The sequence below is a fragment of the Elephantulus edwardii genome, unplaced genomic scaffold (assembly GCF_000299155.1).
Source record: "Elephantulus edwardii isolate Elephantulus edwardi_28Jun2011 unplaced genomic scaffold, EleEdw1.0 scaffold00315, whole genome shotgun sequence".
NCBI classification, from domain to species: domain Eukaryota; kingdom Metazoa; phylum Chordata; class Mammalia; order Macroscelidea; family Macroscelididae; genus Elephantulus; species Elephantulus edwardii.
The window spans coordinates 2061234-2080138 of NW_006400065.1; the positions used below are offsets into that span (position 1 = coordinate 2061234).

The 18905-nt window shown below is 48.8% G+C and overlaps 1 protein-coding gene across 1 annotated transcript in view; it reads right to left on the reverse strand.

The window, feature by feature from the left end:
• The window catches only part of LOC102870656 (RNA-binding protein Nova-1-like), a 43568-nt gene extending 24724 nt beyond the window's left edge, over positions 1-18844 (reverse strand). The window contains exons 1-2 of the mRNA XM_006901277.1: positions 18754-18844; positions 2250-2393 (exon numbers count right to left, since the gene is read on the reverse strand). Coding sequence (XP_006901339.1) covers positions 2250-2393; positions 18754-18838 — 229 coding nt within the window. The 5' untranslated portion in view covers positions 18839-18844. The remainder of the gene's footprint in view (positions 1-2249; positions 2394-18753) is intronic.
• Positions 18845-18905: the final 61 nt, after the last annotated feature.

Below are 18905 nucleotides of genomic sequence, written 5' to 3' on the forward strand. Positions count from 1 at the left end.
GGAGGGACAGCACAGGAGGGGAAGGCCCTCTAAGAGGTGGATTGATTCAGTGACTGGGGTAATCAGATGGGTGTGTCAAGAGACAGTGCGATTGGCACAGGACAGAGCAGAGTTTAGGGCTGTTGTACATAGGGTCGCTATGAGTCGCAAGCAACTCGACGGCACATAACAACAACAAAAACAACCACTACCACCACCACCTTGGTTGGAAGTGCAACTCCTTACCCACTAGCCTACCAGAGCTCCCAGTCTTATGCAGTAGCATCTTCATTTCTTGTGCTCTTGTGGGACCTGCGGGGCCCAGGGATGAAATTAGAATGCAGGGGCTGTGTCTTGCATCTCTGAGTTAAGAAGGAGCCCAAACTCTCTGGCCTGGGAGCTCTATGTCCGTATGGTTTGAGGAGAAACATGAGCGCATGCTTTTGGTCCACAGAGTATTTGGTCTGGGAGAACCAGTGGGTGACCTAGCCCTTGGGGGCTGTCAGCTCTCCTCCCTGTAGCGTATATTCAGAGGAGATAATAGGATCTCATGGGACAGAACGTGATCCCCAGGAAAAGGACCAAGTGTTTGTGAATTAATGTGCCCAGCAGAGGGCTGATCTGCATCTTGTGGGCTAGAAGGGTGGAAGAAACTGGGCCAGGGTGGACACAAGAGGGAGGGGGCATGTCTAGTTCCCTGGACTTTTCTGTAAACCTCTTGCTAAAGCTGCTTAGTGAGATGAGAGACGGGTGGGGGGTGGAGAGAGAGACAGAATGACAGAGAGGATGAGAGAGGGAGAGAGGGAATAGGGAGAGGAGAGAGAGAGAGATGTGAGGATGTGAGTGTCGACTCTGGACTCCAGCTCTGCTATTTGACCTAAAAAAAATCCTCAGGGATTAAAGATGAGCCCAGAGCCTGAGCTGGACCAAAGATGTAACCGGGGACTATCTCTGCATTCCTAGATACCAAGGTTCAGGCGCTGTTCTTGGGAGGGAAATAGAAAGAGTGGAAGGACCTTGAACAATTTATAGGGTGCATAGCAAGGAGCCCCACTGCTACCAAACATCTGTGGTTTGAATCCACCAGCCACTGCTGGGGGCGAAAGATGGGTTAACCTGCTTCCGTAAAGACACAGAGACTCAGAAGGCCTTTGGGGCAGTTCTGTCCTGTCCTAGCTATGAGTGAGAATCTCTCAGATGGCAGTGGGATGGTTAGGGAAAGCACTCAGCTTAATGAAAGGTTAGAGGTTTGAGTCCAACCAAAGGTGCTTTGGCGGCAAGGCCTGGTAATCTGCTTCTGCAAAATCAGCCACTGAGATCTGCTCTGACAGACGGGGGTGGGATGCGGTGTCGCCGTGAGGCACAGACAGAGAGAACAGCTGGAGGAGGGGGGCTGGAGAAATCAGGAGACGGGAGCAGAGATTCATCAAGGAGGAAGATTCATCAAGGGAGGCGGGGAGAGATGGTAAGAGGAAGCAGAAAGAAAGGAGAGGCAACTCTATCAGAAAATGACTTCATTGAGGGGCCTTGCTCACCATGGGCTGAATGGACTATATGAGGAAGAGAAAGGATAGAAAGGAAGAGAGGGAGAGTGGGGGAGCAGGGGAGCAAGTGGGATGCAAAAGATGGGAAGACAGGAAAGGAGGAAGAAAAAGAGAGGAAGGAGACAGAAAAGCAGAGACAGACAGGGATGGGAAACCCAGAGACTGGGAGATGGAGAAACACACAAACAGGACCATAAAAAGACAGACAGACAGAGGCAGGGAGACACAGATGGGAACAGAGAAGTAGCAAAAGCACAAACAGAAGGAGGCAGAGGTGCTTGAAGAAAGACAGAGATGGAGAAATCAGTGACACGGAGATTGGCTAAGACAGAATGACAGGAATCTGAAGGGCGCCAGAGAAATCCATAGGGAATCAGAGAGGGGGAAGGATGTGGACCACGGATGGCTACCCCTCAGTCCCAGGAGCACCCTACACCTGCCTCTCCACCCCCTCCCCGGCTTCTCTGACTGACCCAAGGGGCAGGTGTGTGGGAAGGGGCACATCTGCCAGTGCATCATGCAAATGAACTCATGAATATGCAGCAGATCCATTGTCTTGCCCTGCCCCCAACCCCATCTGCTCGGGCCTGGCCCCTCCAGCTGAGGGCAGCTCTGTCCTGGTAGGAAGGGGCACATCCACAGCACGTTCACTGGTCCTAGCAGAGCCATGCCTGGGAATCTGGGGCCCGGGTGGGCTGCGGGCAGGGCCGGCTGGTCAGGGCTCACCGGGGTAGAAGTCTTTGGACTTGGAGAGCTTGATGGTGGCTCCTGTCTCCTTCTGCAGTTGTACGATGGTCTGGCCACCCTTGCCGATGATGGAGCCCGCCGCGTAGCTGGGAATCAGCACCTTCAGGAAGTATTCGCCTTCCTCTGCAGGGGCACGGAAGGGAGTAGAGAATCAGAGGGGAGGGGTCTTCACCTTTGGAAGGTGCTGACCTTCCTCTCCCTCCAGGAAGATGGACACGTGTGGCCACCAGGATCATAGCCACCAAGGGGACAAAGAGAATGAGCATCACAGCCAGGCGGGTCATAGAAACAATGGTCTCCACCACCAAGCAGTGAGACACTCAACCCAGCCCCATACACCCGACTCAATTCCAACTCAGCGCACCTGCGGGACAGAGCACAGCTGTGCCCAGGGTCTCCAAGGCGGTTATTGTTATAGAAGCAAATTGTCATGTCTCACTCCCATGGAGTGGTTGGGAGGTTCAAACCTATGACCATTCAGTTAGCAGCTGAATTCTTCGTTACTATGTCACTCAGTCCCCCAAATCCCACTGCCCTTGCTTGAGGCAATTTCTACTCATAGCAACTCCACAGAACAGAGCAGAACAACCGCATATGGTTTCCAAGGCTGTAAACCTTCACAGAAGCAGTCTGACGGAGCCTTCTCCCAGGGAACAGCTAAGTGTGTTCGAACCACCAACCATTTGATAAGCAGCCAAGAGCTTAACCACTACACCACTGTTGATATACGCTGTTATGTCGGACTTAACTCATAGCTGACCCTCCAGCGGATTTTCAGAGAGGAGGAGATTGCCTATTTTCCTCCATAGAGCAGCTGGTGGATTTGAGAGATGTGTCTTCAGGTTGTCAGTATAGTTCATTACTCCTCAGCCACCAGAGCTCCGCTACAAAGCCAAATAATCGTTTTGCTTAACTAAAAAAATAAAAAAAAATAAAAATCTCACAACTAGACCAATACCACAATAAACAGAGAAAAGATTGAAGCTGTCAAGGATTTCATTTTAGGTGCACCCACACTCAACTGTGGAAATAGCGGTTCAGAAATCAAATGATGTGCCATCAAGGACCTCTCATGTGAAGGAGCAAGGATGCCACTTTAAAAAGTAAGGTGGGTGTGATCCAATCCATAGAGTTTTCAGTTGCTTCACATGCATGCGAAAGCTAGATATTGAAGAACAAAGACCAAAAAAGCGTTGATGCCTTTAAATTATAATATTGCCAAAAAATACCATGGACTGCCAAACAAATCTGTCTTGGACGCAGTGTAGCCAGAGGGTTCCACAGAAATCAGGATGGTGAGACTTCATCTCACGTACTTTGGCCATGCTGTCAGCCATGGGCCAGTCCCTGGAGAAGGACAGCAAGCTTAGAAAAGTGGAGGGTGGGCAAAGGAGAGGAAGACCTTCGACAAGATGGATCGACAAAGTGACTGAAATAGTGGACATAATCACAGCAGAGATTGTGAGGATGACACAGGATCGGAGGAGGTTTTATCCTATTGTATGTCAGGTCATTATTAATCAGAGCTGACTCTATAGCACCTAACAACAACAACAACAAGAAGTCTGTCTTGAACATGATGCTCTTTCAAGAACTAGCGACCTGGGATCAAATTGACACCAGCACCTCGAAAGATTACACAGGAACATCAGGGGCCCGTGAGTTTATGTGGATGGAGGAGCAGCAACTCAGAAAAGGAGAGTGCGAACTCACTTCACAACTTGAAGAATATAATTAGTGTCTCTCAATTGTACTTGTAGAAACAGCTCCATCAGTGCATAGTGCTGTTTATACTCTCAACAGGGATCACAACAAAATAAAGATTTTAAACATTAAAAACTGAACTTGGTTCGTGGAATAAATGTTCACTAAATAAGTGTTCACTAGGCACCTGCAACATGCCAGGCACCCTTCTGGTGAGGCGCCTTGGATAGGAGCAGATGAAGCTCCTTGCCCTCACGGGCAAGTACGGGAAATAAGGTCAGGAGAGTTTCTGTAATTCTGCCAAGAGTCTGCCCTGCTAGAGCCTTCAAGAGCAGTCTATTTTATGTCAGATGCTGGTGAGTACCAAGAAACGAAGAAAACAGACAGAAAAGGACAGTGGGGAATGGAGGGGGCTGTTGTGTTGGATTCACTCGCAAGAAGTCTCTCCCGAGAATATGACGTTCTTTATTCTTTATCTTTCAAGTTGGACAATGAGTAAGGATGACAGAGGAAGAATCGATGCCTTTGAATTGTGGGAGAAGAGTACTGAATAACCCTGTGGACTGTCAAAAGAACAAACAAGCCTGGCTTGGAGGAAGTGTAACCAGGAGGCCTCCTTAGAGGCAGAGTTGGTGAAGCTTCAGGTCACACATTTGGGCGTGTTGTCAGGCAGGGAAAAGACATCATGCAGAGAAAGATGGGAGGCCAGATAAAGAGAGGAAGACTCTCAACAAAATGGACTGACACAGTGACTGTAACAATGGGATTAAGCATATCAAAGATGGTGAAGTGGTACAGGATAGAGCAAGGCTCAGAGCTGTTGTTGTTCATAGAGTTGGCTATGACTCAGAGCAACTAATGCAACAGCACCGAACTAAATGTTTTGCAAACATTCCTTCTGTAGCTCTATGTTGGGCTGCTCAAAGCCCTCCTGTGGCTCTTGTCTAACTTAGCATAGCATCAAAGACCTCGCTATATTTGGCCACCCTGTCACCTCCCAGTCACCTCTCTGCCCTCCTCTCCTCCTTCCCTCTCCACAACCTTGTTCACTGTGTTTCAGCCTCACTGCTCTCCTGACTCTCCCTGGAAGCCAAGGCAATATCCTACCAATACAAAAGAAAGGCAATGGAACCACAAGGCTATGCAGGGGAAGAGCAAGTGCAAAAATCCTGGGGTAGATTGAAATTAGTGTTCCAGGAAGAGTGAAGAGCTTCATGTGGCTGGTGCCGGGCTCCCTGAAATCTATCCTGGGAGAAGTACAGCCAGTTATGCCCCTTAGAAGTAGGGATGGTGAAACTTGGTGTCATTTACTTTGACTATACGATCATGAGGGCCAATGCTTGGAGAAGGACATCATGCTTGGTAGATGATAAGTCAAAAAAATGGACTGGAACAATGGGCTTAAACACACTTCCTATCATGGGGATGGTGCAGGATTGGATGTTTCATTCTGTTATACGTAAGCTCACTCACGCTGAGTTAGAAATGGCTCAATGACACCTAACAACCACCGTCCATTGAGCCTAATTCCTCTAGATTCTGTTTCACACACTTTCCAAATACCAGTTCTTTGAGTCTTCACATTGATCCCACTAGAGAGGTCCTCCTTACAAAACCCAGACTCCAGATGAGGAAACAAAGGAGAGCAAACTGCCTAAGTTCACACAGTGAAGACATAGGAGAGTAGATTTGAACTTGACCCTGGGTATCCTTGGTGGTGATGCAAAGGGTTGATTCACTCATCTACTAACAGAAAGATTAGAGGTTTGAATCAGACTTTAATCTGCTTCAAAATGGTTCAGTTATAGCTGAGGGAAACAAGGGGGGTGCATATATTGGAGAAGGAGCTCTGTGGCCTAGTGGTAAGGAGTTGTGCTACCAATCCAAAGACATGCAGTTCAAATCCACCAAGTCCTCTGCATGCAGGAGAAAGGTCAATCTACTCCCATGTGATTTACAACCTCTGAAAACCCACCAGAGGGTCAGCTATAAGTTGGTTCCAATTTGATAGCATATTACAACAACAATATGCAAGGGAAAAGTAGAGTCAGCAAGAGAGAAGAAGACACTGCACAAGACGGATTGAAGCAGTGATTGCAATGATGGATCTAAGCATAGCAGAGGTTGTGAGGATAGAGCAAGAGTGAGGGGAGTTTTGTCCTCTTGGTCTACAGTCTCTATGAGTCACGCCCATTGGATTTGGATCTGAACAGGAAGCAGGCAGTGGTGGCGTGTTCAAAGATGAGGACCAGCCTCGTTACTTTGAATACATGTTCACGTCCATCGAAATAGATCATACAGGAGATATGCTTCCTATGCAATATGCACACTTGTCCTTGTTTCCCTCAACCATGACTGAGCTGCTTCCAAAAGGTTAGAAGCCTTAGTGAGTCCACCCGAAAGCACTCCTAAGTAAAATCCTGGCAATCTATTTCTGAATGAACTCGCATGGAATAAACCAAGAGTCGGAATCTACTCAGTGGCGGCTGATTTTCAAGGAATCTGGTCCAGTTCCTTGACATCTGTGCCCTTACTCTGATGATACACTGTCTCTAGGCTATGGAGGAGGGAAGGCAATGGAACCACACGGCTATGTAGAGAAAGAGCAAGTGCAAATGCCGTGGGGTAGGTTTGTGTCTGGTGTTGCAGGAAGAGTGAGGAGGTTGGTTGAACACTGTTGAACACTGAACAAGGGGGAAGAGAAGACAGAGGAGATGAGGGCAGAGAAGGGAGTATGTGGGAGTGAGGAAGAAAGGTAAGTTGAGTCCTGTGAGTGATCATGAGGTCTTTGCTTTTTATGACAAATAAGAGCCACACAAGGGCTCTGAACAAAGACAAGTAGGATCTGACGGGTTTTAAGACAACCATGAAAGGAAAAGACTAGAGAGAGAGAAGCAAGAAACTTAGAGAGAAGTTCGCTACCCATCTAGGTAGGAGGCAATGGAAGGTCCAATTGGGAGAAAGTGTGGAGGAGGGAGAATTGGACTCTGGAGTTGCTCTGAACTCCATCTTGGCCAGACACTGAGCTGAGTGCTTTCCAAGCTCTACCTCACGGACTCCTATGACTTTTTGGCAAGCTGGTTCAAATGACCTCTGTTCTTACAGAAGAGGAAACCAAGGCACACAAGGACACAGGAATGTGAAGGCACTAGCTCAAGGTCATCCCTCTAGAGAGTTGCAGGGTTGAGATTTGAACTCCATTGTAACTCAGCCTTGATCCTCACTTGCGTATCCTTCCCTCCGAAAGCTAGTGACTAAACACCTACATGCCCAACGTTGGTATAGGAGGACTTACACTTTTGGAGTTGTACTTGCCAACCTAATGGTAGGCAGTTCAAATCCACCAACTGCTCTGCAGAAGACAGACAGGTGGTCTACTCCCACATAACTTATAGCCTCTGAAAACTCACTGGAGAGTCAGCTATGGGTTGGTTCTGACTCAATGGCACATACCAACAACCAACACCAACTGTTGCCTACTCCCTCCTACCACAGGTCCTTTGCACATTCCCTTTGCCTGGGATGCCCCGTCCCCAGTAGATTCCTCTCCTTCTTCTGTTTCCTGCTCAAATATTGATTCTTATTTGAAGTTTTCCCTGAACCCTGAGCATGGGCTTGGCTCCCTGGTTTTACATCTTCAGAGCAATTGATCCTAGAAGTCTGCTGTGGATCAGGTCAGTAAAGCTCACTGCTGTCCCAGGCATCCCTGTAGTGCCCAGACACAGTGGTCTGCAAAAACCCAGACCAACCCCACAACCTGGCTAATGGGAGTCATGCCATTCTGCCTCCAAAGTTTAAGGATGATGCTCTCCCCTAATGGATTTTCAAATTCTTCTTTTAAGCAGAACACCAGCTGCTGGGGAATTTGCTCTGATTCATGGTAACCCTGGGCGTGTGTCAGAACAGAATTGTACCTTCCACAGGGTTTTCAACCGCTGCTTATTGGGATATAGAGTCACCAGGCCTTTCTTCTGCAGCACCCCCTCTGGGTGAACCTGAACTTCTAACTTCTCTGCTAGCAGCAGCTGAGAACATTTTTTTAAAAAATTTATTTATTTTTCATTTCAATGAGCATTCAGACCACCCAGAGGATCTTTGTTTTAAGAAAACAAAAACAAAGCCAAAACCACTGCCATCAGCTGATTTGAATTGTAGTGACCCTGTTAAACAGAGGAGAGGAGAGGAGAGAGGAGGGGAGGGGAGGGGAGGGGAGAGGGTTTTTATGACTATAAATCTTCATAGAAGGAGAAAGCCTCATTTTTTCTCCCAAGGAGCAACTGCTAGATTTGAACTACTGATATTTTAATTAGCAGCCCAGAGCTTTCTCTTTTAAGCAAAGGCACTCTATTTTCAACTTCACATGAAACTCAGGGATACAGCTCACATCAAAGACAGTAAAGGATAAAGTGGGGTATAGACCAGGGGACCCCAGACTGGGAAGCCTGCCCATCTCAGCCTCAAGATTGCAGATACCTGGCTTCCTAGTGTGTGAAGGAAAGGGCTGGATGTGGAGTAGGGAGGAGGTCCCAGAATTAAGGGGTTTCCTGAGCCCAAGGCAATCTTCTTAAACTTGGCTAATCAGACCATTAAGCTTATTAGGTAATTAACCCCCAGGGTGCCCTCCCATCAGTCATCTGGCCTCCCTTCTTGAACTCACTTTCTTCCCAGAGCTCACAGAGGTACCCCTCCCACCTCATTTTGGACCCTAGACCAGTTATCAAGTGAGGGCCAGGTCTATGTCTCTGGAAGGTTCTGGAAAATTGAGAAGGGATTCTCACTAATCCTCAGGACTCTTATTCTCTCCCTCTTCATCCTCTCTCCAAGAGAGCTCTGGGGACCCAGTGGCAAGGAGTTGCACTTCCAGCCCCAAAGGCAGGTGGTTCAAACCCACCAGCTGCTTATAGGGAGAAAGATAGGCAATCTCCTCCCGTACTATTTCCTGCCTCTGATGACCTGCGGGAGGGTCACTAATGAGTTGGTTGTGACCTAATGGTACATAACAACGACCACATCCCCTCTCCAGTCAAGGCCGCTTTCCTGAGACCATCCCTCCTGAGAGTGGAAGGTATCAGTCTGATCTGATGAGAACTCAGTTCTTGCCCCATTCACTAACCACCTCCACATCACACAGCCCCAGATTTTGTCCGAGAATCTCAGTACCAAAGGGCAGAAACAGTGTGTGAATTTTGTCACTGACAGGCTGGGTGGCCTTGTGAAAGTTGCCTCTGCTCTCTGAGCCTTACTCTTCTCATCTGTAAAATAGTGGGCATGGTTGTTAAAAAAAAAATAAAATTCGAAACTCATTACCCATCAAGGGGATTCTCACTCACAGCAACCCTATGTGTTACAGGAAACCGCTCCATAGCGGGTTTTTGTCTGTAATCTTTAAGGGCGCTCTGGTGGCGCAGTCCATAGGCAGCCCCACTGCTAACCCAAAGGAACACGCCTCTCTGGTGGTTCGAATCCATCAGCTGCTCCAAGGGAGAAAGATGGACAATCTCTTTCTGTACCGTTTTACAGTCTACAAAAACCCACTGGAGGGTCAGCTCTGAGTTGGATCCCATTCAACGGCGATGAGAATGAGTTGGGAATCTTTATGGAAACATATCATCCAGGCCTTTCTTCCGTGATGCTGCCGGATGGGTTTGTAGTACCAACCTTTATGCTGGTTGAGTGCAAACTGTTTGCCCCAGAATGGTGGGGGACATAATGACACTACTCGAAAGGGTTACTGTGATAAATGGTTAAACACAAAGTTATTAGAATAGTCCCAAACACAGGAAAAAAAAACACCCAAAACTCACAAAAAAACAACACTTATGACTCAAACTTAACCCACTGCCACTGAGTCTGTCCCAGCTTACAGTAACCGCGCAGGACAGGATATAATTGCCCCACAGAATCTCCAAGGCTGTACATTTTTACAGACACCGACAGCAACCTGCTTCTCCCATGGGGGGGCTTGTGGGCTTGAGTTGCTGACCTTGTGGTTAGCAGCCAAATGCTCTGACCACTATGCCATCAGAGCTGATGAAACGCATAGAGCATCTGAGCAATGTCAGCTATCATCCCCATTATTACCACCTAACTCTTGAAACACGAGCAAAATGCTGATCACTGTGTCTGGCAGACGCTAAGGGATCTACGCATGGGCAATGAACGTCTAAGACTTGGGGTGGGGGGTAACAGAAGGAAGAGAGACCCTGCTTCTTTGTCACCCAGCCCACCAAGGGACAGTCCGGGGTGCTTCCCTGCCTTGTGGAAGAGGAATATCTCCTCCCTGATAGAACTGAGACAGCTCACCATCCCCTGTCCCCCCCCCAAGTCTCTTGTAATGGTGACTTGCTAACTCCTTATCCCCTCCCCCCTTAAAGATGAAAGGAAAGCACGAGACTTCCCATGAGCTGTTGATGTTTATCATGCCTTCCTCTCAAATACGTAGAGCACAGTTGGGTGGGGGGGCAGTCCTTGGAAGAAGGCTTGGAAAAGTAGAGTCAGAGAAGAAGAGGAAGACCTTCAATGAGATGGACTGACATATCTCTGCACCATTATTTTCTTCCTGCATTCTTCTCTCTCTCTTTCTCACACACACACACACACACACACACACACACACACGTCCTTGCAGAGACCATCAAATCCCAATCGAAGGAGCACCAGAAAAGCTGCATGTCCCACCTGATGGCCCACGCCTTGCCAAGCCTGGTTTACAAGCGCTGGCGATACTGCTGGGAACAAGATCAAACAAGCCTGCTGACATCAAGGCAACTCTCATTCACAGAGACCCTAAAAGGCAGAGTAAAAATGCCCTACAGGGTTTCCAAGGATGTAAATCTTTAAGGAAGCTGACTTCACCACCTTTCTCCCTTGGCATCAGTAGCTGGTGGGTTTGAACCGCTGACCTTGTGGAAGCAGCCCAGTGTTTAAGCCATTGCATCACTGATGCCCCTTAGGCAAGGAGACAGGCAGGTCTGATTTCTTTATGTCCACTCACTTTTAAGCCTTAAATGATTGTGTACTGTCAGGGTGGAACTGACTCATAACTGACCCTCCAGTGGGTTTTTATTTATTTATTTATTTAAATTTTATTTTATTATTTTGTGTGTGTACCGTCAAATTGGATCTGACCGGTACAGGAGGAGATTGTCCCTCCTTCTCCAGCAGAGCATCTGGTGGATTCGAACCACGTACCTCTGGAATTGCAGTGCACCTTCTTGCCACTAGGCCATCTGAGCTCCCTTCCAGTGGGTTTTTAGACACAGTTAATCACAAGGGAGGGACAAGGTCACCCATCTTTCTCCCACAGAGGAGCTGGGAGATTCAAACCTTAACCACTATTAATAAAGAAACTTCTTTTTCACCACCGCTAGTATGCTCCCCGGAGGCAAGGATTTTAAAGCTCTGTCTTGCATACTTTAGGCAAGTGGCCAGGAGGGACCAGTCCTTGGAGACGGACATCACCGTTGGAAAGGTAAAAGGACAGCACAGGAGAGGAAGACCCTGGATGAGATGATTGACTCAGTGACTGGAGAAATGGCATTAGGTCTGTCGGAGATGAGGAGATTAGCTCAGGATAGGGGAGAGTTCAGAGCTAATGAACACAGGGTCACTATGAGTTTCAGGCAATTTGATGGCATATAACAACAACAAAAACAGTATGGCTCATAGCTGACCCTCCAGCAAGTTTTAGGAGGCTGTAAATCTCACAGGAGGAGTTTGCCTATTTATTTCCCGAGGAGTTGAAAGGGGATCTGCACTGCCAGAAAAGTGCCAACTTTGGGCTAGTCAACATTTTTTAAAAAAAGGTGGTCCATGGACCATCCCATCTAAGCCATCCCTCCTCCCCTTTGTGGACCCTTCAGTGGTCCTTGCAAGAGATAAATGGAAACTGGTTTTTCAAAGTCACCACCTCAGGTGACTAAGCCTGCCCACCTGCAGATGCTCCGAACTCCACGTCCCACCCGTCCCCACCGAGGACATGAAATCCACTGTGTTCTCTCCTGGATCTTCTGCGTTTCCTACTTTGGGATTCCCGCTTGTCCCCAGAAGAAGCCAGAGCCTTTCGTTCCCAGCCTCCCTTGCGGCAAGGAGCCGCCGCGTGACCTGGGCTGACTCCACGGAGCCTAAACTTCTCCCACTTTCCCGCCCTGTTAGAGGGAACAACCTGTGAAAAAGTTCTTACTTTTACTGAAGCAGGATGTCGATGCCCCACAACTCAACTTGCATTGCTCTGTCTTCTTCGCGACATAGACAGATCCTGTGTTCCATTGCAGGGACTGAGGCAAGTGCCTCTCTGCTGCTGACCTGCTTTTCTCTGGTCGGGATTTCTAGCAGTTCCTCCTCTTTCCCTCTGAGTCACTACACAAGTCTCTGAGCTCCTCTTCCCTCTGGCCTCCACTCCCAGGAAAGCTTCCGGAGACTTCCAGAATCGCCCTCCACAATCTGCTTGTTAACTCTGGTGGCACAGTCGGCAAGGAGTTGCAAGGTTAATCCAAAGGTGGCGCCTCTTGGTGGTTCGAAACCATCAGCTGCCCCGTAGGAGAAAAATGGGCAATCCTGCCCCGGGTGATTTGCGGCCTTGGAAAACCCACTGGAGGGTCAGTTAAGAGTAGTTTCTGACTAGACAGCAATGAGTTTGAGTTGTGTCTATGATTTGGGTGAAAGTTTACAGAGCAACTGGCTTTCCATTCAATAATTCAAATACCATTTGTTTTGTGACATGAATTACAATCCCTACAATAGCACTCTTCCCACTTCCTCCCTGTGTTTATCTTTTCCCTTTGTCCTTCTATCCCTATCTCTTCCTGTCATCTGAGGTACAACCCTGGGCAAGAGATGGCCTTGTGACCTCCAATTCTTCTAAGGAGAGCACTCCTCTTTGACTTTATAGTTATTTGTCTGTGGTAAGGGACCCATGGTGGCATATAAGGAGTTTCATTACCAACCCAAAGGCAGGTGGTTTGAATCTACCAGTAGCTTCAAGGAGAAAGACAGGTAATCTCCTCCCCTGCTGTGTCTGGAAACCTGCTGCACAGTGAGCTGAATCAATTCCAACATTAACAACAACAGTATGTTTATGGGGAAAGTTAAGCCACCAGTGCGGAGAATTCAGTTGGAATGAATGAAGATTTTTATCATCAGAGAGTTGATCTCTATAAAGGGGCTCTGTTTGGGAGGTGGGAAGGTACTGAGGACAAAGTTAGAGTTGAAAGGGTGTATATTGTAGAAGATGTTTTTGGGGACAGTCTGGGAGGAACCAAAATTAGGGTGTTGTATTCACTGCTGTGCTTTTGTTTGGGAGTCAGGAAATGTCTGAGGAGGGGGTCTGAGAAGTCCGGGGTGATACTGATCTTGTCACCAGCGATGTTGGTGAAAGATGAGAGATGTCTGGGAGTGTGAGGTAGGAGGGATGCCCTGGGCAGGGGTAAAATGTGTGAGGTCTTTTTATGAGTGACCTCGTTGCCTGTTTGCACGAGAAATGTAACACAGACAACCCAGGGTTGGGACATGAAATGTCAAAAGGTGTGATACTGTCTTTGTGCTGTGATACTGTGTGTGTATGAGAGAGAGGTGGTTAAGATTGGACTTCCCTCGGGCAACTCCCCACTTGGCGGTGAAACAGGAATAAGATATTATTGATTGCAATAATATAATGACAGTGACTCTTGTGGTTGGTATTAGCCATCAAGCAGACCCCCACTCACTGAGACCCCATGCACAATGGCACACAATTGTCACGTGATTTGCTCTGGCTGGTTTTTGCAAGTAGATCACCAGGCCTTTCATCCTACTCTGGAAACTTCACTGGAATCTGTTCCGCAAGGCACCCTCACAGACAGGTGACAGTTGTGCATGAGTTGCATGGCTGAGAATCGGACCGACACATTCTCTCTCTCTTACTCTCATTACCATTCAGTTTGAACTGACTCACAGCTGACCCTCCATTGAGTTTTGAAAGCTGTAAATCATTCAGGAGGAGATAGCCCTCCTTTCTCCCAGAAAGTCACTAGTGGATTAGAACTTCCACAGAAGTACAATCTTTGGGTTAGACATTCAGCTGCCTCTGAACTACACAACCAGAGCTCTCCAGAGTATTTCACATGGAAAGCAAGAATTCTACTTCTGAACAACCAGTGTCCTCCATAATAATGATACCTAAATCCTTTACTGCTGAATCCATTCCAATAGTGGTTATTTATTGAGCACTCCCTATGTACCAGGTATTATATGATGTTGTTTTATATACACAGTCTACTTAACACACACAACCCACAGAGTTAGATCCTGTGCTTCCATCTCCCAGATGAGAAAACGGAGGCTCAGAACAGCAAAATAACTTGGCCAATGTATCGCGGCAATGATAAGGTTTCACTCTTAATCATGGTGACATTGTCCTTATGTTAGAGTGAAGGATGCTGGGAGCAAGACCAATCTGATGTAAGCTATGTTTGAGGTGGGGATGTGTGTGTATGTGGGACTGTTCAACAGTCTTGGGGGTGATAGAAATGGAAAATAAGAGTCTGTGGTTCATGGTAGTTGCCGTTTAAGAGTTATGATCTGCATAGGAAATCTATGTGCAAGATTGTTAACACTCACTTACATACTTGGAACTCTGTAAAGACATTTTTTTGTTTTTAGTTTTTCTCTTGTACAAATGATGTACTTTGAAAATGTTAGCATATAAGGTTGATGGATGCTTGTTTTCTGTTTGATTTTGAACAGAGAAAATAAAAGGGATGGGTATACATATAAAAAAAGGAGTTATGATCTGTAGGAGGGAGGTGACAACACTCTTTAGGTTAATGTACTTCCAGATGGGGGTCATTTCTATGAAAAGCCCCTGACTAGAATGGCTATGTAACCTCACCACCTATATCCTCCTGCTCTTTAATGCCTTGTCGTCTCCCAATAGTGCCTCCCAGCCCACCAAGGTGCCTGAAAGTCAGTTTGAACAATGCCCATCACCTTCCTTTCTCCCACCAGCCCCTGACAGCAGACATGAGGGACCATTAGTGCCCCGAGCAAGAGTTCAACCTGCTTGACTTGCCACATGACTGCTGGGTCTCTCTGAGCCTCAGTTTCCTCACCTGAAAATGAGGTCTAGACTAGTGTCCAGTCACACAGTAAAGCCAGCACCCCTAGTTCAAATCCTGGCTCTGCTTACTAGCTGGCTGACCTTGGGTCAGTTGTTCAGCTTCTCCGCACCTCTGTTTTTTAATTGCAATAAGAATTTTGGGTTGGTTTTTTTTTCCCCCTCAGATGGAAACGGGTTCAAAGAAGCTTTCATCAAAGCGGTGCAATAAGAATTTTTGAAAGGATGAATGCTTGAACTGTGCCAAGAGCTTTCTCCAACACTGCCTGGAACATTGTAGCACCATAAAGGTTAGCCATTAATATAATTTATTATTATTATAATTATAATTGTTATTACATCATGGTGTTGTGAGCATGAAATGAAATGTTACATGTACAGGATTACTAATACTGGCAGCTATTACTATTATTATATAGGAGTCCTCGTGACCTAGTGGGTAAGGACTTGCACCACAAACTCAAAAGCAGGCAGTTCGAATCTACCAGCTGCTTCTTGGGAGAAAGATGGGCAATCTCCTCCCAGGCAATTCATAACCTCTGAATACCCACTGGCAGATCAGCTCTGAGGCAGGTCCAACTCAACAACAACATTATTACTATCTGTGCTGTAGGATTCTTAGGGGGCTCAGCTGTCCTAATCGATAAGGGATTGTTCTGCTAACCCAGAGACTACATCTCTTTGGAGGTTTGAAACCACCCACAGCTCTAGAGGACAAAGATGAACAATTTCCTTTTGTGTTATTGACAGCCTTGGAAAACTGAGTAGAGGGTGAGCTATTGATTCTGAGTTGATGATAATGAGAAGTAGAGATGTTTTATAGGGTGGTTATGAGTCAGAACAGCCTAGGCAAGTTGATTTTGTTTTTTATTATTACTACTTAGAATTATGGTCATTATTATTTTCCCAATTGACAGATATGGAAACTGAGGCTCAAAAAAGAAGTGGGGGTCTCAAAGCCATCAAGGTGTGTTCTTAGAAGGCAATTTCCGCTCTTGAGAGATCAAAGTTCTGGACTCTGCAGCTCCCAGCCTCAATCTCCCCATGGGAAGACATGGGTGGAAGGAAGTGGCTGGAGGAGAAGGTCCCTAAGGGCGTGGTCTAGTTTCCCCACTGCTGAGGAAGGCAGGAGAGCACAGTGGTTAAGTCTATGAGACTGGGACCAGCAGTCAGGGCCGGGGAAAGCCCACTTCTACCATTTGTGAGTTGTGCAAACTTGGGCACCTGGCTTCACCTGGAGGAAAGCTGAGTTTTGCTCATCTGTAAAAGGCAACTCTAACCACCTCCCCTCAGGGTTGCATAAACCCACACCTCCAGGCCAACTCTTTAGAAGCTGTGGAGTATGTGGCTATTAACATTAGCATTAGCTAGTAACGGTACTGCAGGGCTCTGAGCAAACAGATTGTGAAGGATGGATGAAGAGAAGGATGGAGTCCCTGGGTGATGCAAGCACACTTAACTGCCAATTACAAGGGTGGTGGGTTGAGGCCACCCTGATGTGCAGTAGAAGAAAGGCCTGGCTATTTACTCCACCACTAGCCCCCACCAAACACCCCCCCCACCCCCCGCCACGAGCCATTGAAAACCGTAATAAACACCGTTCTACCTTTGACACACATGTACCTCCGCAGCTCAGAATTGACTGGAAGGCAAATGGGTTTTGTTTTTGCTTTTAAGACCAGGATGGGCAGCCTGGCTGGGCTTAGGGTCCTCCAGGGTCCCCATCCTCTCCAGTCCTGGGAATAGCAGAGAGGCAGGAAGGTGGGAAGGAAGTAGGTAGGGGCGGGGACTGAGACACATGCGTACTGGGTGGGGGTAGGGAATCAGGAAGAAGGACAGGAAACTCCCTCCCACCCTTCCCCCAACTTCCCTTTCCTTCAATTTCTGCTGGAAAGCCTCCCAGGCAAGGGGATCCAGGGGGTCTCCCACCTGGGTGGGGGCTGGGACAGGAGAAGATTCAGCTGTATTCTGTCAAGTAGATTGAGATAGGAGGTCCCTGTTCCTGTCAGTCAGTGCTCTGTGGAGTGGGAGGGGCCAGCCCTTCCCTAGCCCTCGAGCCCTCTCTCCCATCCGGAGGAAAAGGCTAAAGGAAGCGGAGATTTTGGCCAAGGTGACCGTGGGGAAGGGCTTATCTGCTCTGGGGTGTCCCTCCTGTGAGGGTGCTCTGAGGATCCCTGACAAATCCGGGCAGGCAGGTCACTGTTGAGGCTCCCACCGCTAGGGCACACACCTCAAGCTAGGAGCTTGCCTTTTCTTCTCTGCTACACACACCTTCTCGGGTGGCACGCACGGCAATGGCCCCTCTGTCCCCTACACACACGGCTTCATCCACACACCATCTGTGGTACACATATAGCACACACACACACACACACACACACACTTCGCACACATACCCCCCTTGTTACATTCTTGGGATACACATACACACCTTCCCTTTTTTTTAACACTCTAAGAGTCATTCACACACGCTCCCTGCTACACACAAGAGCCTTGTCACACCGGTGCCCGCTCCTCCCTTGCCTTGTTACACACCTTTGTGCATTTCACACACACCCCCAGCCTCGCTCTTGTCATACACCCACCTTCCCTGGGTGCACACACCCCCTCTGATGTCATCTTGCACACCTCTCTGTGTCACACCCAGCCACAGCCTCTCTGGAGTCACACCCACACCCTTCTCTTGTCACATCCCCTCCCCGTTCCTCCCTGGCCTGGGTGTCACACACACACACACACACACACACACACCCCACCCCACACAGCCTCACGTGCTCATACAAGGACCCAGCCCATTTGCATCCCACACACACCCCCTCGTGTGTCACACACGCCCTCTCACTCATGTGTCATGATTTGCCACAGCCCACGCTAGGCTAACATGCACACACCTTCCCTGTCACACAGAGCCCCTCTAGGGTCTCAAACATGGAGTCCAGTGCCCCTCACTCTTACACACACGCATACAGACACTTTTTTGTCATAGCCATGATCCCTAATGTCACAATCCAAGAGTCAGCGAGTATATGCACACACACACACACACACACACACACACACACAGAGGAACACACACCTGTCCTGGCCACACATTCTCCTCCTCAGCTCCACACACCCACTCTCTCCTCCGTGTCACCCAACACACCCACCCAGCCGGTCCCCGCGCACAATCCCGCCCCTGGCCCACTTGCGCCTCTGCTCAGGACAAGCCCCGCTCAGGACATCCCCGGGGAGGGAGGCCAGGAAGCCCGGCGTCCACAGGCCTCCTCTCCCCCTTCCCTCCCCTCCTCCCCTTGAGCACACATTTGGGATCCTCAGCAGACAAGAGGCTGGGGAACACCCTCGCCCGGGAAGGGTCACAGCACACACAGCACAAGGACACCGAGACACCCGCCCCGAGGGACCCATGCCCCCATCCTCGGTGCCCCTCCAAGGACACTTACCGCCCCTTCCCTCCCCCAAGCCTTCTCCTGGCAGACAAAGCTCGAAGCCCCGGGCCGCGGCGAGAGGGGGAGGGGGTCCGGCCCCCTCCCCAAAGCTCTCCACGGCCCCCGCCTCCCAGAGGGGCACCCAGCCCCTCCTCAACCCCCTGCACCTGCCACTTGGCGTGGGGGGCAGGGATGGAGAAAGGCGAGGCCCGGGTCCCCCCTCCAGCGCTGCACCCCCCGGGCCGCAGCCCCAGCTCACCTCCCGTGTTGCTGCGCTTGGTGCAGACCACCTCGGGGGGCGTTTCGAGGGGCCTCTTGCGGGAATCTAGGGCCTCGGGCTCCATGGGGGGGGCCTGGGGCGGCGGCTGCTGCTGCTGCTGCTGCGGCTGCGGCGGCGGTGGTGGGTTGAGG